We start from the raw sequence: 18,668 nt of genomic DNA, 5'->3' as shown, positions 1-18,668 counted from the left end.
TTGCCATATAGGGGACATTTTATTGCACAATGAAAGTTTTGAAAACCTCCTTTCTTAATGAACTGCACAATGAAGGCACACTTCAGTAACATTCCCTGATTGAGCAAAACACAAACAGAAGGTAAAACAACAAAGGCACGAGGAAGGCTGCAGGTATGGCATATGAAACCTTTATAAATCTTCACTGATGATCATTTTTTCTTTCTTTCTTAGTGTGGCACCACATAGCCTTAAGCTCACAGCACAGTGCAGTTAATGTTTTGGCTGGAGAGACACGAGCTGTGAATGTAGCGCCGTGAAGTCACAAGAAAATTAAAATATGCGCTTTTTTAAATTCAGGTTTGTTAAATATATATGTGCCTTCGAGTGAACTGCTGCTGTTGGTTTTAATTTGAAAACTCTTGACAAACTGAAATGCTGTTTGGCAGTTACAAAATTGGCTCACAAAGTCAAATTCTTGTTAGTCCTGAAGCAGGAAGTTGTATTTTCCAAAGTCGACCTCATCAGGCATGACGAGCATATCTTCCCTAGCTTTGGCCAGCTTTTGTCGTAAGAACTCTCGTCTCTCTATCCACTCCTGGAGCTCCTCCGGGCTATGGGCGTAGTCACAGCATGCACCATCAGGACAGCTGCCATCCAACCTGTCAGTTATTAAATAAAACACTATGCTGTGAGCTTTACTTTAACTAAACACTACCATACGATTTAGTCCACTCACTCAGCAGACTTTATAACTTAATCTTTGCTGGATGATAAAGTGTGAGAGTCCTTCTGTATGTTAGGACCTGGATACTTCCTGCACACAAGTGACCTACAGCTCTGTACTGTCCCCAAACGCCTCATATCCTGTGCTGCACAGTTTGTTACAACAGCTCAGGTTTTGCAAACTGGTCATGTGATTTACACCTCACACAGTGGATCTATTATTCTCACTTATGTTCACTCTTAAACTGTACTGAGGTAGTTTTGCATGATTTGCAGTTCACAGTGGACTTAGTGCAGCCCGTCAGTTTCTTCTGTCTGAAACAAGCAGTTTTAGCTCCTTTCATCCTCAACTTAAGCCAGCTTTTTCTCTGATTGGCTGTCCATCATAAACAGTGGGTGGGGCCTCTGTGGTCACAGTCACATATGTGTCCCTGAGATGACCATACTCGGGATTTCCCCTCTCTATGACCTCATCAGAGCAAAGAGTAGGAAAGAAAATGGACTAAAACAGACACTGAAGCCTGAAGTGGCTCAAGTTGATTACTTGTACATATGCTGACTTAATTTCTGCATTTATTAAATAAAAAAAATAAATAAATAAAAAAAAAAAAAAGCATAATAGCTCACTTTTATTCATTGTCTGCATGTACAAACTGATCCAGGAAAATTTCTTACTTGGAGCACAGTTCAAAGCGTGTACCCGGGAAGCGGTAGCTCCACGTCAGAGCTTCATCTTCTCCCTCGCAGCTGAACACTCTGTCCTTGTGCTTCTCGGTGGAAATGTGCTGCTGCCACTGCCGCTCGCTGTTACTGTGTTTGCCACACAGGCGGCAGTGAAAGCCACTCTAAAATAAAGACGGGAAGAAATACTCTCATCTTTTCTTACTAACTGAAAGAACAATATGGGAGTTTTAAGATTTTCAGACTTTTGCTTTGTTGAAACAAAGAGAGAAAAGTGAAACCCACCATTGGCTCAGCATAATCAGTGGGCATAGTGATGTATTTTTCCTCAGGGCTGGGCTGGTTGACCGTGGATCCATCTGCTTGACGATTATAACCGCTTAATTCCAGCCACATGTCATACATCTGCTGCATGTCTTTCACTACAGGCACACAAACATCAGATCACTGAGAGGACATTCAGTGAGTGGACCTCTTCTCGTACAAACTGCACTTCCCTCCTCATGCAGATAAGAAGTGCTTCCTTTATTTTTCCAATCAAACCAAATAGCGTTGGCTGCTTTTAGTAACTTACAGTCATTATTTTTCATATACATCCACATGTCCTTCTCCTCTGGGCTGTGAGCAAAGGTGCAGACCCCAGAGTAGCTACATTTCCTCTTCTCCAAAATCTGTGCACACATCTGTCAGGAGAAAGCATCACGCTGTTAAACACCGATCGCAGACGACGCCCTTCCCCATCATTTGAAATATCAACACTAGAGCCTGCCCGGACAATAATAGCTATTCGCTGATATATCGGTATCAGAATTTATAATGACTGACAAGCAGTGTTGGGAAGATTACTTTTAAAATGTATTCCATTACAGAATACAGAATACATGCCCCAAAATGTATTCTGTAACGTATTCCGTTACGTTACTCAATGACAGTAACGTATTCTGAATACTTTGGATTACTTAATATATTATCATGCTTTTTACAACAACGTGAATGTACTATTGCTGTGTGATTTATTACTATTACTGAAGGTCCGCGACTCCGAACTGTAGTAAAGGGACCTCTGACTAATACGGCGGGGTCCCTGTCGGCTCATAGCCGTAAAAATAGCTTTACTTTGTTGTGTGGGTCAACTTTTCTTGCGAGAGACAGAGAGAGGCGTTGAAAGGCTGCTCCAACGGAACTTATTGTTTTCGGAGGAAAACACGAACACGGTGTACAGTCGAGTCTTAATAGCTTACTTACAACTGGGCTCGTCAGGCACTCTTCTTGGCTGCAGTGGTTATTATTATATTTACATGCTTCCAGCTCCCGTTTTTCCTCGATGACAACTCCAACCTTTCCACTCCCCTTGTTCTCCCTCCTCGCGCTCACAGACCCATAACATGTATGGCAGTGCATTCTCCCTGCAGCACGGACTACACTGCCCATGATGCTACATTCTTTAGAGCTATGCTTGTAGCATTCTGCCTGTTAGCTTAGCACAACAACAACAACAACGACGAAAAGGCGCTCTCTCACCCAGGAAACACACAGTCGCAGAGAGAGAGAGCGTCACCCTGTAACCATGGCAACCGTAGCGCTGCCGCCTGGAACAACAGAACGTAGCTGTCAAACAAAACCCAAACAGTCCTGACCCGCGACAATATGAAACAGGAAAGTACCGCAGTGTAATCCATTTATTTCAACAAAGTAACTGTATTCTGAATACCACCTTTTTAAACGGTAACTGTAACGGAATACAGTTACTCATATTTTGTATTCTAAGTACGTAACGGCGGTACATGTATTCCGTTACTCCCCAACACTGCTGACAAGTGAAATTTTAAGAAATTAAGCAGTGACGGGGGAACACATTACTGTTCAACCAACAACGCACAGTGCCATTTGTGAGACAAAGTATCCAACTTCTCTACTGGAACGCTACAAATGCCACCAAATAATGTAACAAAGATGAGGGAAGTCCTCATTTGTATCAGTGCAGGGATGATGTCTATGATGCAAGTCCTTGGTTTAAATGCCTTCTGCTTTAAAGTGCAGACTTACATAATACTGTGCAGGGAGATCCTTGGCGTGTGGCAGTGGTCGCACCTGAACCCATTTACTTCTCTCTTGGGACTTGACCAGCAGCACTCGCCTGTCTTTAGTCCACCTGAAGGTGACGACAAAAACGTTGTAAATATGCTCCGTGCTTTGGCGGATTTATCTGGTGAGGAAGAGAAAAGCTGTAAAGGGTCCATTTAGGTGCCTTTGTAAGAGCAGTGCATCTGCAGTTAAACAGCACTTTCTGTTTGATTGCAGTGACAGACATTGAGGGATTATCATTCGATTGGTTGGTGAAACAATTCTTCAACACAAAATGCCCAGCGGGGTGTTTTGACTGCTCGGCATTTTAAAATTCATGTAACTCTGTTAGATTAAAAGTCCAACATCTCTTATTTATGACTTTTTTAATAGTTTTTTTTCTTCATATGGTGAATTTTGCCGCGTGTGGGACAAAAAGAAAAGAAAACATGGACTGTGTGATAAACTTTCACTGTTGTACTTTAAAATAATGTATTTATTAAAATGTGTGCTGCTTATTAGCAAACTCTATATATTTTACCTTTATGATCTAAAATGAAATATTAAAAATCACTGCAAAATGAATAAAAATCCTAAAACTTAACCTTAAATGCTTTAAAAAAAATTAAATATTTCTTATATGAGAAAAATGAGCTGAATGACTTCCTTGTTATTGATGCTGTTGTTGCAAGACGTGGTCAAAGCGACCCCCCCTGGTGGTTCTACTGTTAAAATTGAAATACAAGAGAAGTCGCTGCAGTGCAAAAAGTGTTTCTCTTTCAGTGATTCATTCATTCATTCATTCATTGCCAGACACACCCTGGAGGGAAAAATCACATAAGGTCAGGAGGTCTGAATACAGTTTAATTGGCTGTGTTGAGGTGCACTGGACAATGATTAAGTTTTAATCACTGAAGTGATCGCCTAATATGACATAATATAAAATATTAAAAATAAAACTCTAGACTCGTACAGGAACTGAGCACCTGTATTCACTTTACTCACGCATGTCTAGCTTTAGCACCGCAGTGCTTGAGGCCTTTGTCTGGCTCACTGATCAGGCCGTCCAACCAGCACTGACAGCAGGCAAACTTCATCCGCATGTTAAGACTCTTCCCAGCACCTCCTCCCCCTCCTGGTTTGCTCCCACCTCCTTCAAAAGGCACCTGTTTAAATTTAAATGACAAAAAAGGGACGTTCGTCCACAGATGAAATGTTAAATAAAGTCACAGGCTGCTGGATGGAAGTCTGCATTTAGTATCAGCAGTAACGCAAACGCACACACATTGTCGGGCCACTACAAGCATACTGATGATAAGTATGACCGTCCTCATATCAAAATCTACTGAATGGTTGACAAGATGAAACATTCACCTTACAGAGCATCATCTCTCCAACACATATTTACAGTAATAACAGTAACATTAAAGAAGAGCCAGACTGGAACGGGTTAGTAAGAAAAATACTATTTCTATAAAAGTGATCATCACAATGCTTCTTACTCTGTTTCCTTTCTGTTTGCTTGAGTTTTGCTCCTGCTTGTCATGATACTTTGCGGATATTCTCACAATCTCATCAGGGCTGACACCTGAAAATAAAAATGCATAAAGAAGGAGAACGATTACAGGACAACAGTGCACTTTGATGGACTTTTTGAATGAATATTGTGGCAGTGAATGTTTTCCACAGTGGAAATACTGGCAGATCGCGATGGATTTTCTGTCATCGATGAATGAAATTAACTGTTTATTATTTCTATTTATAGTATAGATCATTTTCATTGAGTACAATTCTTCAGTGCAACTTAATTTTCACACTGCTACTACATCACTGCTGTAAATGGCATACTAAGGAGGAGTGATGCTATATAAATGATGAATTAAACACTTACTACTAAAACATAATAGTGTGACATTATTATAAAGCACAGGTTTGGTTCAGATCATTTCAGCACACAAGCTCTCAATCTGTTGTTCTAAGTTTGATCTCAGTAATTAACAGTACTATGACAACAGTAAAGCAAAGTATTTGTCAGGCACCTGTTTCTCTCTGCACCTTCCAGGTTTTGAGCTCGATAACAGAGTGGGCGTAGTGGCAGTTGTCCTCTCTGACACAGCCGTACCGGATGGCTTGGTTGCACAGATCCATGTGACACAGGATGCTCAACGGGCGAACCTTCTTGTAAATCACATTGTGGGTCCTCACCACGAAAGCCAAGCACCTGATGGGCACAGAGGGAAAAAGAAAGCGTGATGGAGACAGATGAGAAGGCACACGGAGCAAAGAGTTGGTGCAGGATTAGAAGTGAGAGTGGGTGAGAGAACAAGGACTTGTAATGACCCGTATGTTGTAAGCACACTCACTTATTAGCATCAAAGTTGTGGCGAACATCCAAGTTAGAGCAGATGGTCTGATCGTCTTGGAAGCGCTTACTGATTATTCTCGGTTTACTGTCATAGCACGCCTGGAGAGACACGGCAGGAAGACGAAGATTTTGAAAGGAAAGGAAGAGAGACCGGTGACGGAAACAAAGGGAGAAAGATGGAGAAGATCATCTTAGAAATGAAATGAACATTTGTCGTGATGGAAGCGTGCTACATCCAGACACAAATATTACAAACATAGTGTGCATTGGCTAACATACAGTCAGCAGTTTACATCCACTTATCGTTGGATTTAACTGCATTGTCTTTGAACTCCCCTTTTTTCAAATTCACACAGGTTTAACATTATACAAATTATAAGTGGTTATATAAATTATTACCACTGATATCTGTGTTTAAATGTCCCTTAGTAAGATGCACCTCAGCCAACACTTTTGATAGCAATCAACAAACTTCTGGCATAATTCTGGTTGAATATTTGAACACTCTTGGAAGAATGGGTACCATAGTTCATTTAAATTGGTTAGTAGCCACACATTTTCAACTCTCATAGTTCAAAAGAACAAATGGAAAGTGGTACTTTTGAAGTTTCCAGATTAAACATTTAAACACAAAACAAATGGAGAAACTCCAGCGTGCATCATGTAAATCTTTAACATTAATCCGATCAGGTTAAAGAGCTTTTATACCCCTGCTCCATTATCAAAGAGAAAAACAGAGATTTCAAATAAACACAGCTCACGTGCACTAACCTGACAGAGGAACATGAACGTGCCTTTGTTTTCCTGTAGGAGGCATATGATGCTGCTCACGGGGTCCAGTTTAAAAGCTTTTGTGCCAAACAGTCGGGTTCTGTCCAGCCTCCCTTTCTTCTCCTCTGTCCAAACATCGATCTCCATCTGGTTGTAGGCAAACGTGCATTTCTCTCCATACTTACACACACCCAGCTCTCCAGACTTCAGCAACTCTGGAAATATAAGAAAACACACATTTCATTCACATAAGCGCACTAAGTATGCGAGTTTTACTGCCTTCCTTCTTTCACTGCACAGAAATTTGAAGTGTAGTAACAGGCACACACACAGTATTCGTGTGCAATCCACAGCTGGCTCATTCTCAACTCTCTGCAGCAAATTAACAGAAAATCTGAACAATTTTCCCCAAATTTATCACATTTTTCAATGTTTTCAAAACATGCTCACCTGGTTAGGGAATATGGAAACAAGAAACACTGAGTCCTTAAAATATCTCTGGAAGAACCAACTGTGCTCTGGGGTGACTTTGAAAACTAAAACGACTGTAAGCTCTAATCTATTCCCGTATATTTGGAAAGACATGGTGATGAGTCAGCTGCTCTTGAACTTCAGGAACTGGTCTGACTGAAGGAATTTAGATGACTTGGATGTAGTTACTGAAAATGTTCTGCCTGAATATTACCACCCTTGTTTGTTTCTGGCACAGGAAAAATAATCTTATTGATGTTTCAGGCTTTACTCACAATGAAGTTTATAAATTTTTGATGTTTTTAGACATTTTTCAAATCAACTGTATGTTATGTGGCTTGTGTGGGGTTTTTCTGTGTGTATTTGTATGTGTGTTACTAGTTTATACAAGTCTTGGCCAGAACAGGACAGGTCAGAAATTTTGAAAGTCAACAGTCATATTTTCCTGGTTAAATAAAGATAAATAAATACATAAAATGTGTATTAAAATATTCTTCTCTCTTCCAATAGACTGGTCAGACAATTAAGGGAATTGGTATAATAAAATTTTATTAATTGTATTTTTTAATCATAAAAGAAATTAAACTTGATGAATGAAAAAGTGGGAAACTAGTCCCTTATTGTTGATTATCTGGCAACAACTTATAAATGTATGATTGTCACCATTTTCAGACTTTACCATTAAAGACATATTTATCTGCAATAATAAGTAAATAACTATGAAAAATAGAAGAGACTCGTGACCTTGATCTTGAGCTCCTTACCTTTGCAAAGTAGAAATCGCCCACCAAAGGCCTTCAGTATGGGCAGCGGTCGCACTCTGGTCCAGTCTAAAGGGGGGTCGGCTTTTAGTCTGCATAGCAGAATGTCTCTCTTACAGTTGTGGACCAGGTCTGGCTTGTGAACGTAAGTATATATCCCTACACCTGTGAAGGAATTAGTGCACAAATACACAATACATATTGATCAAACATTAAAGAGGAAAACAAGTTCTTTTAAAGTTCCACTGAGAACAGCAGGGCATCAAACTTCCCACACTGTAAAACCATCACCAGCTGATAAGCAGCAGGACCATTTTGATGTCACTCAAATCCTACCATACCTTCTCGAGGGTAGCAAGCAGAGCAGGCCTGCAGGAACTCATGGGTGGAGGACAGAGGGTTATACACTGCACCCGGCCTTTGGTTTTCCTTCGCCTTTGTTTCCAAGGTAAGAATAAGACATCAGTTAATGCTAAGGAAGATACAAGGAAAGAAAACGTAACACAAGCCTGATCATCAGTCTTACTTTGTAATGATTTTTTGGAGATCGCATTACTGGAGCCGCAATACTATGAGAGCCTGAGATACCTGAGGAGCAAGGAGAGAACATAAATTATGAACTGCATGAGGTAAAAGGGCTGAAGCACCAACCTCAGACGCTAAAGGGGAGCTGGCCACTTCATTAGGTACAACTGTTCAGCTGCTCACTAATGTCAATATTTATCATATAATCACACGGCAGAAACCTGATGCATTTAGGCTCACAGACATGGCTGAAGTTCAAACTCAGCTTTAGGATTTAAATGTGGCAGGTTTGAATGTTTCAGAATCAGCCGATCTGCTGGGATTTTTCTATGCAACCATCTGTAAGGTTTACAGAGAGTGGTATGAGAAAGAGATAACATCCGGCGAGCAACAGTTCTTTGGGAGAAAATGCTTCGTTAATCCCTGGGGAGAATGGTCAGACTGCTTCAGTTATTACTAAATAATAACTGTTCTTCAGCCTTTCTGAATATCTTTAAATGGGCATGTGAATCATACAAATCGGTGTATATCGGTGGATGTTTGAGCAAAAAAGCATCCCTTATAATAAGCCAGATATAAATCATAGTCACCTGCTGAGTTGAAATCGGAGAGCGAGTCCAGGCCAGACCCCCCGAGTAAGACTGCTGACGAAACTACTCTAACACCCTCTATCGAGGAAAATGAGTCCAAGGAATCAAGGGAGTCAAGCCGGTCCATGGATCTATTCCTAATTTTAGAGACATGATCGCCCTGGCTGCTTGGATTAGAGAGTGTCTCTAAGGGATCTAGTTCATCTAGCAGCTCATCAAGAGACTTTTCTCCTACATCCAGCTCTGTTTTGGCCTCGATAACTTCTTCAGCAGCAGCAGCCCTCGGCATCTTATCCAAGGCGTCATCGAGAGAATCGAGGGAATCAAGACCATCCAGACCGTCCAGCTTCGTAGGGGTCAGTAGTAAGTTTGAAGCATCTGCAACACCACCTTTTTCAGAGGTCGAGAGGTCGTCTAGGATATCCAGTGTAGCAGCTGAGGTGCCGAGCCCAGAACCAGAAAAGGAGTCCAAGGAGTTGAGTTGGTTAACGGCTGAGCTGAAAAAGGCCGGGGGTAGTTGGGGTGTCGGTGCGGGCAGGACAGATGGGCCTCTTTGTGTGCAAGTGGATGTCCCGCTGGGCACTGAGAATACGTCCTGTCAAGAAAGGAGGCAGGATGTAAAAAAAAAACATAAGCAAAACATGACAATGCCTCAACTGGATAATTAAACATGAAAGTTGGAATGGATGCTGGCCGACACAGCTGGTAAATAACCCATATACAATACTGCATTAATCAATATTTTGGCCTAAGTAATGGATCAATAAAACCACTATGCACAAAGGGGAATCACCTGACTCTATAAAGTCCTTGATGCCTATTAGCTTGTTAGTTTTACTTCATCATTTCTGTCCCCAAGTTATGTTAGCAACTACTACTGTTTTGACAGCTTGTTTCTAATCTTCCAAGCAGGGGTGTGTTTAAAAGGAGGCATAAAGTGGCCCTGCTTGCCCCTGAAATATAATTTCTTCCCCATCTAGATACTGGAGGTTAGAGAAGGGGGTTGCTTTGATTGACAGGTATCCTGGCACAGAGATTGTAGCAGATTGGTGTCTTCTAATGCATTTTGGAGCATTTTAAATTGAATTATTTGTTGAAAAATATATCCTACTGCGTGATACAAACTATCCAAGATGTTTAGCTGAGTGAAATTATACTATTTTAGTAACCTGTTACTTAGAGCCAGTTAGGAGATGTGTGACTGGGAGTTGCACCCATGCAGTTTATTGATGAGGCTTGCAAGCATTAGCAGATATCTTACAGCCCAACAGATATATTCACAAAAACATATATTATATATTGGACAAAATGAGCTTTTTGCTGGTATATCAGCATCAGCACCTACAAACCCCCCAACAAGATTCTGAGAAACGCCTTTCGAACATGTTATAATTGCCAATGTTGTCCACCAGAGGGCACTCTGCAACTTTCCAAATGTATTGGCAATAAGTTTGGAATGGCACATCCTCAACAACCTGCCAATCCAAGCAGAGCATAAACTAATAATCCATGTTTTGTTGTGACAATAAAACAAGATTATTTTTAAACAGTACTGACATAAATAACTACAAATAACAAAAGTTAGGGAGATCTGTTGATATTTTGTGTGTCTGTAAGAAAACCACTGACACTAAATCTTCCAAAACAAAAAAATATGCCTGTGTTCAGTAGACTCTTCTTTAATTTCTAAGTATTGTTGCATTTCACTCAGACCTCATCAAGGACTCACCATACTTTGCCTTGAAAGAGGTAAAAGGTAAACAGAATTCCCTGTGTTGGGTGAGCTGCTCAAAACAAGAAGTAAACCGTGTCTGATTTTCACTCAAATGAAACATTTGAGCACTTATATCACTCAAACATCATCTTCCATCATCAGCAACAAAAGTTAGTCCGCTGTTCTGAAAGGAAAAAAAACACAGCACTTGGAGTTTACCTCAGCTGTTTCCGGCTCAGTAGAAACACAGTCCAGCAGACTGTCTATGTCATCTCCCATCAGCTCGGAGTCCTCGATAGTGCCCGACCTTTCAGGTACTGCAGAGTTAGTAGGTGTGCTGCAGCTGGTAGGTGTGGAAGGAAATGAGGACTGAGGCACGCTGGGGAAGTTGACTAAAAAGGAACAGAAGTGCATTTACTTGGACCATTCTTGTGTTTGTGTACAAAATGATCAAGAACAGAGAGTAACAGAGCCACAAATGTCAAAATTCCCACCTGGTGCAACGCCATTACCATTTTCTACATTACCGCCTGACATCTGGAGAGAAGAACATAAATCGCTGTCAGATTTTTGATAAAATGACTGTGTCCTGTCTGACTATGACTAAGCTGAAGGCTGATAAAGTCCTACAACCCACAATGAACCAGATTTAAACATTTACACACCTTTGCGCTGACGTAAGGTTTTCGAATCTTCAGTCCTAGATGGTTTGCCAGTTCCTGTGCGAGCTCATTCACCTGTTGGTCCTGCCAACAGGTAAACGAATGGATTTACTGATATGCTCCAAGCTACAATTAACATATATGCGATGAACAACACCGAGACTGAGACACAGATAAGTTTATCTCATCTTGTTAAAAAGTATTCATCGTTTCAGTTATGGAAAAAAATGCATTCCTTCGATTGGATGCCTTCATTTTTTTTAAAATAAAAATTAAATGAATAGAAATGCAGACAACTGATTAAATTTTACTAAACATGAATGAAAAAAGGAATGTGATGAAATCTCTCTCCTGACCTCCTCCATACACATTAACAGGGATTTAAAGATGCAGCAATTTTCTTCCACTTACATCCTGGACACCAGTATGTCACAGGGCTAAGACTTGGGGACATCTCTCAGGTCCTGTGTCTTTGCTAGTTGTTAATTAGCAAAATTTGGGAATCACCTTGTTGTTATTTTATTTTCACTAAGAATTGGGGATGTGTTTTTGTGACAGGCTGTAGTTACAAAGTGTCTGAAGATACTATTTAAAATTCATTATTTGCTAAGGTCAAAGGAGCTTGCAAAGAAAAGCGTCTGGACTTCTTTAAGTTACTTGAAGACGTTTCACCTCTCATCCGAGAAGCTTCTTCAGTTCTAAGGTCAAATGGTGGAGAGTCCCAGATATAAACCTAGTGGGAGTATCCCCCCACAGAGGGACAAAAGGACCCCCTGATGATCCTCTAATCGCCTGAGCCAAGGTGTGAAACTGGGTGTGGGTCCCAATCAGCCAGAGTTTCGGGTGAGTTCATTGTGAAACCTGGCTCCACCTTCTCATGCGAATTCCTGAGATCAGGAGATCCCAGGCGTCTGGGAAGGGATCTCAAAACTGGATTATAAATGGCAGAGAGTTGGTGTGACTTGGATGACTGAGAACCTTCACAGACATTATTTGCTAAGTTTCTTGTTATATAAAGACACAGCCCTGGTTCATCCTTTGATGAACCTTAAGTGCCTTTCTTATGCTTGACTGATTCATAGATCAGTGTTCAGTGGCGTAACAGTAATAAGGAGTGGCTCAAGATGTTTACACTGTACTGTATCTTGCTTCTACAAATCAGTGCTGCTGCTGATTTAACCAACAGATTTATATACAGTTCTTACTGAAAACTTTTTATAAGACTAGGGCTGGGCCATATTATACCGTTCACGGTAATACCGGTATAATGTTAGGCAACGATAGGAAAATGAAATATCGCGATAGAATATGAATAGAACGCGCATGCGCAGTGCCTTTGTTTTCATACGCACATGGCCGATTGTTGAGTGAAACAGATGAACCAGAATTGGTTTGTACAAATGGTGCAACTTCAGTGATGTGGAACTGGTTTGGTGTTTGTCCGTCAGATACACGACAAAGCACATTTTTTTGCAGAACATGCAAGCGGCCATCGTTATTGTCGGACTAAGATGCTCTTAAATCTGGGAGTAATCTGGGTCCTAAACTCCGTATGCCTCAGTTCAAACGAACACTGCAGCATCACTGAGAGTTAAAAACTGTCTAAATTCTTTCATCTTTAATAAAACGATCAGCATTGCTGCTTTACCAGGTGTAACTATGAAGTTTAACTTCCAGGCATCCATGAAAACAAAATTTATTACATTTAACAGAGTTAGAAGTTAGCAGGAAGCTAGCGGAAGTTAGCTTGCTAGTTTCGCTAGTTACCTAAACATGATATTGCATGTTCTGACGGAGAGATTTCTGAAAAAAATCAAACGTACAGCTCTGCTATCACTTCCAACATAAATGAAGACAGGAAACTAAACAGCAGTGACGTTTGTAGGGTTACTGAAGTTGGGCTAGCTGGTATATAATGATGTGCTACGTGATCGCTAGCGACACAGCTATGTTAGCATAACATAAACAGTGAAGCTGGAGGACGAACACTAACACTTTTCCACTTATAAAAGTTAACGTTAAGGTTCCTCATGGTTAGAGACAAATGCAATCGCATGGCAGGATGCTGTAAAAGGACCAATCTTCAGTCAGGAGAACAACTGAGATAATCCATCCACAATACGAGGTTAGTCATTAATATACTGCAACAACATGGGAATAGAGCAGCTGCCAGAGAATTCAACATTAATGAATCAATGGTACAGAAGTGGAGGAAGCAAAAAGAATGAGTTTAATAAAGTTTGATTTATCTGACTGCTTCCAATATAAGACTATCAGCATAAACTCTCCCATTTCTGTCCATCCTTCACCTGAGGGTTAATGAGCAGATAGCTGGCGCTGCAATCGTAGGCCTCCTTATACTTTCCAAGCCCCTTCAAACAAAGGGCCTTCTTGTACAGCGCTCTGCGGCTGTCTTTGCACACCTCCAGAGCACTGTTGCAGTCCAGCACACCTTGTTCATACTCCCCCTGTGGAAAACATGAGAGAAACACACAAAAGAAATCAAAGTAATATACCATCAATTCTTTACTTCCTTTTCCCATCTAGCTTTAAGTAAGACTCTACAAGGTGAAGAAATCACAGTCTCTTGGTTTAAACTGTGTGTAGCTGCTATGGAGCACTTCACTGGTATGCAGGTCAAAGGCTCTGCGGCCTTGAATGCAGACAAACACATCTGAATGATTTAGTGATGTTTACATATTAGAGGCAGTAAATCAGAACAGATCTGTTTTTATAAGTGGTTTCATAAATCAAGTGTGAGGGGTGGGAGGTTCAGGATAGCCTCAGTTATATAGAATGGTAAATCCAAGTTATGCGCTACAGGAAGAATAGCCACTACAATGGATTTCTACCTTTTCTTCTTAATACCGCTGTAGGCTTTGTTAAAGATTAAATTAGATGTTCCATGCTCCAGTGTTGCTCAAGCATTTGATTTTTGCATTTTTTTCTTCCAAAAACAGGGATAATTTCCACAAAAGTAGACATCAACTAAATCATCTATTATTAGCCTTTGTAATCACACATGCATAGATTTGGCAATATCTGTGCTGATTAATGGTAAACACTGCTGGGCTTGGCTGGATATTCGTGGACACGCGCATGTCACAGACCTCTGGGCCGCTACAGTAGCATATTCAAGCAGGACAGCCTGAAACCGCCTGGGCATGAATTTTATTGTGTGTTTGGACCATTTGGAGACCTCTGTTGTCCCCTTAATGATGAATTTTGATACCTCAAAAAATATCAACAAAATGCGGTTTGATGATCCCAACCTGGTTAACACATTCACCTAATGTGTGAAAGACTTCCAGTTAAAGACCAGAAGGAGGCATAAACCCAACAAAAAAAGCTGTGTCGAGAAGGACGTCCAGCATGAAATCTAATCCATCTTCTGTGGTGACACCTTGTGAATAGGGGAGCTACTCAAGACAATCCAGCCACCAGCAGAGAACGTGAGTCTGGAGCACAGTGGAGGAAGAGCCATGGAGTTCATGTTTAAGAATGTTTACAATTGGTTTTTGTTAAAGTAGAAAATATAGATGTTATCAACTAACCACTCAATAGATATTAAAAGCTCAGGTTCAATCAACAATCATTTCAGGTTGATCCACTTTTATGTGGCTCATGCACATTTAGGTGTGGAGGAGAATTCCTCACAAGCGTTTGTTTCAAAATGTCTCAGCTATGGAAAAGAAAAAGAAAAAAAACCCTCACTCCCTTACATAGTGAGGTAGATAAGCCTTATATGTATTACACATGCTGCTATACTAGAACTTCATCGTGAGATCTCACAGCATGAGACGTTAACCTGCCCCACTTCATTCCTATACCCAGAACGCTGCACAGACACAAGATCAAACGTTATCTCACCAAACTGTGGTAGGCAGCCGCCCGGTTGACATACAGGCTCTCGAGCAAAGCTTCGGGGATCTTGATCTCCTCTGTTTCAGCGTAGCATGACACATTCAAGCCTTCGCTGAATTCTTTGACAGCCTGCTCGCACTGGCCATCCCTGAAGAAGGCGTTGCCCTCATCGAGCAGGTTGCACACTAACTGGGTCAGGAAGTCCTGTGAGGAGCAAAAGAAAAGAAAGGAATAACAAGCTTTTTTTTTAACCTATGCGGACCTGCGCTAACGTCTTGTAAGTTACATTATGTTTTTAAGGTCCACCTTAATATTGACATGCACGTATTTACATTAAGGGGGTTAGTATAGTATTTTAATACTATTCTAAGCAGGAGTTTAAACTGCATTAGAAAATGTTGAATGTGTTTACAATTCATTTGGTTTATGTTAAATCATATATAACTTATTATCACTCTTTCTCATATGTAGAGACATTTCTCCAAAATACATTTCACTTTTCATAGAGTTATGGAGTCACTGTGCAAAAATGGCCCATCGGGAATCAATCTGGGTGCTGCTAATCAAATGTAGCTGATTAACTGGTTTTCAGCAAGTGTGAGCAAATCTATAAAAGCAGAAGTTTTGTCAGGTTGCTGGTCTGGATCATTGGACTTCAAAATGCTTTTCCAAACATTTTGAAGTCCATCACTTTGCAGTGAGAAAGATCATTCACAAGCAGGAAAGCTTTAAGATAAATAGTAATCTTCTCAGGAGTGGAAGTCCCGACAACTTCAACCCAAGGTCAGATTGTGCAATGCTCAGAGAAAATACAAAAGCCCCAAGAGTTGCAGCGCAGACTCTACAGGCCTCGGTTCGCACCTTAAATGTTAAAGTTCATGACAGTACAATTAGAAAAAGGTTGAACAACTATGGTTCAGAAGGATCAGAATCACCAGACTGAAGCAAAGTTGTAAAGAAAAGTGGGCCAAAATTCCTCCATAACTGATAAAGTCATACAGAAACCCAGAGCTCCAAGTCATCGCTGCTAAAGGTGGTTCTACAATCATGCTGTGCACTTAGGACTGCACATAACTAGGGCTGCTCAATTAATCGAATTTTAATCACGATTACGATCTGGGCTTTCAACGATCATTAAAAATGACTGAGCCGATTATTAGCCCCTCCCTCATTTATCCGCGACACCTTAAAGGCCGGTCCGTGAAAATATTGTCGGGCATAAACCGGTCCGTGGCGCAAAAAAGGTTGGAGACCGCTGATTAAGAGGACCCGAGGGAAGCTCGGAAAGCTAAGCAGAAGTTATTTGGAGAGTGACTGCCGTTGGTTGAAAAGAGAGTTTAAAAAAAAAAAAAACTTCAGTGGTGTTGCACACTATTTTATATTATTTTTTTAAAGTCATTGTTAACCCTTTAAAGCCGGTCAGAGCAGCACGCTCCGTTTTGCGTAACTATTGTTAAATCCCTGTAGCACCTGAACCGTGTAAGCTAGCGCAATAATTTGTTTTGCATATGAAACCGGAGGAGTTGTACTTACATCTGATGCCATCAGCTTGTCCTCGGTCACGGTTTCGTTCCACATATAGCTTTGCAAAAATTGCATAAAAAGCGCTTGCAGGAACAAAAACATAATATTCCAGAAACACGCTTTGCCGTTCCTATCAGCTGTTCGTAACACTTCCCACAGTGAAATGATGCACATGCTGTTTTCTTTGCAAATTTGCATCATAGGATTGTTTTTTGTTTTTCCTGCAGTATATAAAAATTGCTGTATCTCCAAAATAAAACTATGAAGACACTCAAAATAAATTTCTTGTGGTGGGAAACTATTTTTTGCAACTTTATTGTATTTAAAGTTTTGAGGGATAAACCTCTTAAATTTCTCCAAGTAGAAATATATGTAAACAAAACAAAAGCGATTTTCAATTTTTTTTGTAGTTTATTGCACTTTTTTGCAATTTATGTAATTACTATGGACTTAATGCATACATATTATTAAAATATGGGCTATAACAGTTGTATTGATGTATAGCAACTTGAAATGCTCCCACAAATGGCACTACAGCATGTAAAAAAAATATATATATATAAGCTCTGGTGGACTTGGTTCTATAGTAGGTCTTAAAGGGTTAAATAAATATCATCAAATAATCGTGATCTCAATTTCAGTGAAAATAATCGTGATTATCATTTTTGCCATAATCGAGCAGCCCTACACATAACCAAGATTAACTACCAATGGTTCATCACATACTGCTGCATGTTTTATAGAAAATTACTCTGTTTTCTGAGTGCAGAATTATTATATGAAGAGGACTGGGTTCAACTGAAACCCACAACTATAAACAGGATGTTACACAGCAGAACTCCACAACTTTGCCTTTAGATTTCTGACACTTGCATGAGATGTAACAGAGACAAAGGTGCACTGTTTAATGGTATTCAAGCTGGAACCCCTGAGTCTACAGGTTTCCCTGTGGGGTTTATGCATTGTTCTGGAGGTGTAGAGTGGGGATGTGGTTTGTTTCTTCAACAGTCAACGGTCAATAAACGTTAATAGCGAGCAAACATGGACTGAACTGAGTAATGGGGGAAGATTATAAAGAGTCAAAAGAAAGCTATCCGGCGCTTGATTTTACATAGAGCCAGGAATAGAAAGAAGGAAGGTAGCAAAAAGGACAGAGTGCTTCACACCAAAGCATGCACAGGGCCAGCTGCCCTTTTTATGCACAGGGCATAAAAAGCAAAAGCACATAACAGCATTAGCACTACCTGATAGCCGTCGGGGTCAGGATAGGCCAGGGAAGACCTAGAGCAGAGGAACTTGTTAAAATCGTAATGACACAGCTAGGCTGTGAGGCGTGAGTAACCCAGGGACAGTTTCACTTTCTGTCTGGGTGCGCTCAGATAAAAATTAAAATGATCTTACTGTATAAAAGCCAGAGCTTTGTTTATCTCCTCCTTGCGTTTCTCTCGGCCAGGGTCCATGCTTGTCCACTGGAGTGGGAGGAGACACACAGACAAACGGAGAGGGATTAGGAGGAAATACCAACTTCAGTGACAGTGGCTGTGACAGTGGGTGTATCAGAGCTACTCTTCGATACACCCGCTTCCTTTGAAAGTAGTCGAAAAGAACTGCAAGCCTCTATAAACACTCCCACATTCAGCCTCATTCACCGTTTATCACTGGCGCAAACATCCAGCACGCGAGGCCGTTTGTGAGACCAGCCTGGGCCAGCATCGGACACACCTACCAGTAGAAGAAGAGGAAGCCAGGAAGTTCATTGAGCCGAAGCAAAGTTTAAACGTGTGCCATGCTGTTTCCGGACGAAGACGGAGAGACTTTGACAGGAGCAAACCCCGAGGAGGTTTCGTTTGTAACCGCCCGACACTTCCCTCTCCTCGGATAAGTTTCGATTCTCTGCAGCCTGAGTACATCCAGACAGCTGCAGACCTCCTCCCCGTTACAGGCTGCAGTCACGTGACACGACAAGCGCCC

The 18,668-nt window shown here is 40.9% G+C and overlaps 1 protein-coding gene across 3 annotated transcripts; it reads right to left on the bottom strand.

Annotated features, from left to right (window-relative positions):
* LOC146575739 (zinc finger CCCH domain-containing protein 7B-like) lies at positions 1 to 18,668 on the bottom strand. Of its 3 annotated transcripts, XM_085270592.1 has the most exons (22): positions 18,424 to 18,564; positions 18,099 to 18,166; positions 17,942 to 17,978; positions 15,180 to 15,377; positions 13,619 to 13,777; positions 11,313 to 11,393; positions 11,142 to 11,184; positions 10,867 to 11,039; positions 8,934 to 9,528; positions 8,345 to 8,406; positions 8,160 to 8,253; positions 7,822 to 7,983; positions 6,587 to 6,801; positions 5,814 to 5,914; positions 5,490 to 5,671; positions 4,953 to 5,038; positions 4,456 to 4,616; positions 3,433 to 3,538; positions 1,961 to 2,069; positions 1,672 to 1,808; positions 1,381 to 1,550; positions 1 to 641 (listed from the first exon to the last, which is right to left on the bottom strand). In XM_085270592.1, the coding sequence occupies exons 2-22, from the start codon at positions 18,155 to 18,157 to the stop codon at positions 461 to 463; spliced, it is 3,111 nt and encodes a 1,036-aa protein (XP_085126718.1). In that variant the 5' UTR covers positions 18,158 to 18,166; positions 18,424 to 18,564; the 3' UTR covers positions 1 to 460. The 3 variants fall into 3 exon arrangements, with proteins under 3 accessions (XP_085126718.1, XP_085126717.1, XP_085126719.1); XM_085270591.1 differs by lacking the exon at positions 17,942 to 17,978 and having other exon boundaries at positions 18,424 to 18,664; XM_085270593.1 differs by lacking the exons at positions 1 to 641; positions 1,381 to 1,550; positions 1,672 to 1,808; ... (1 more) ...; positions 3,433 to 3,538; positions 17,942 to 17,978 and adding an exon at positions 3,547 to 4,175 and having other exon boundaries at positions 18,424 to 18,668.

This window comes from Mchenga conophoros, linkage group LG4 (assembly GCF_057382185.1).
Source record: "Mchenga conophoros isolate Kocher_MC1m ecotype Shallow Benthic linkage group LG4, M_conophoros_male_GT1.1, whole genome shotgun sequence".
Classification (NCBI taxonomy): domain Eukaryota; kingdom Metazoa; phylum Chordata; class Actinopteri; order Cichliformes; family Cichlidae; genus Mchenga; species Mchenga conophoros.
The sequence above is the reverse complement of the archived record's forward strand: the minus strand, read 5'-3'. Positions and strand labels throughout refer to the sequence as shown.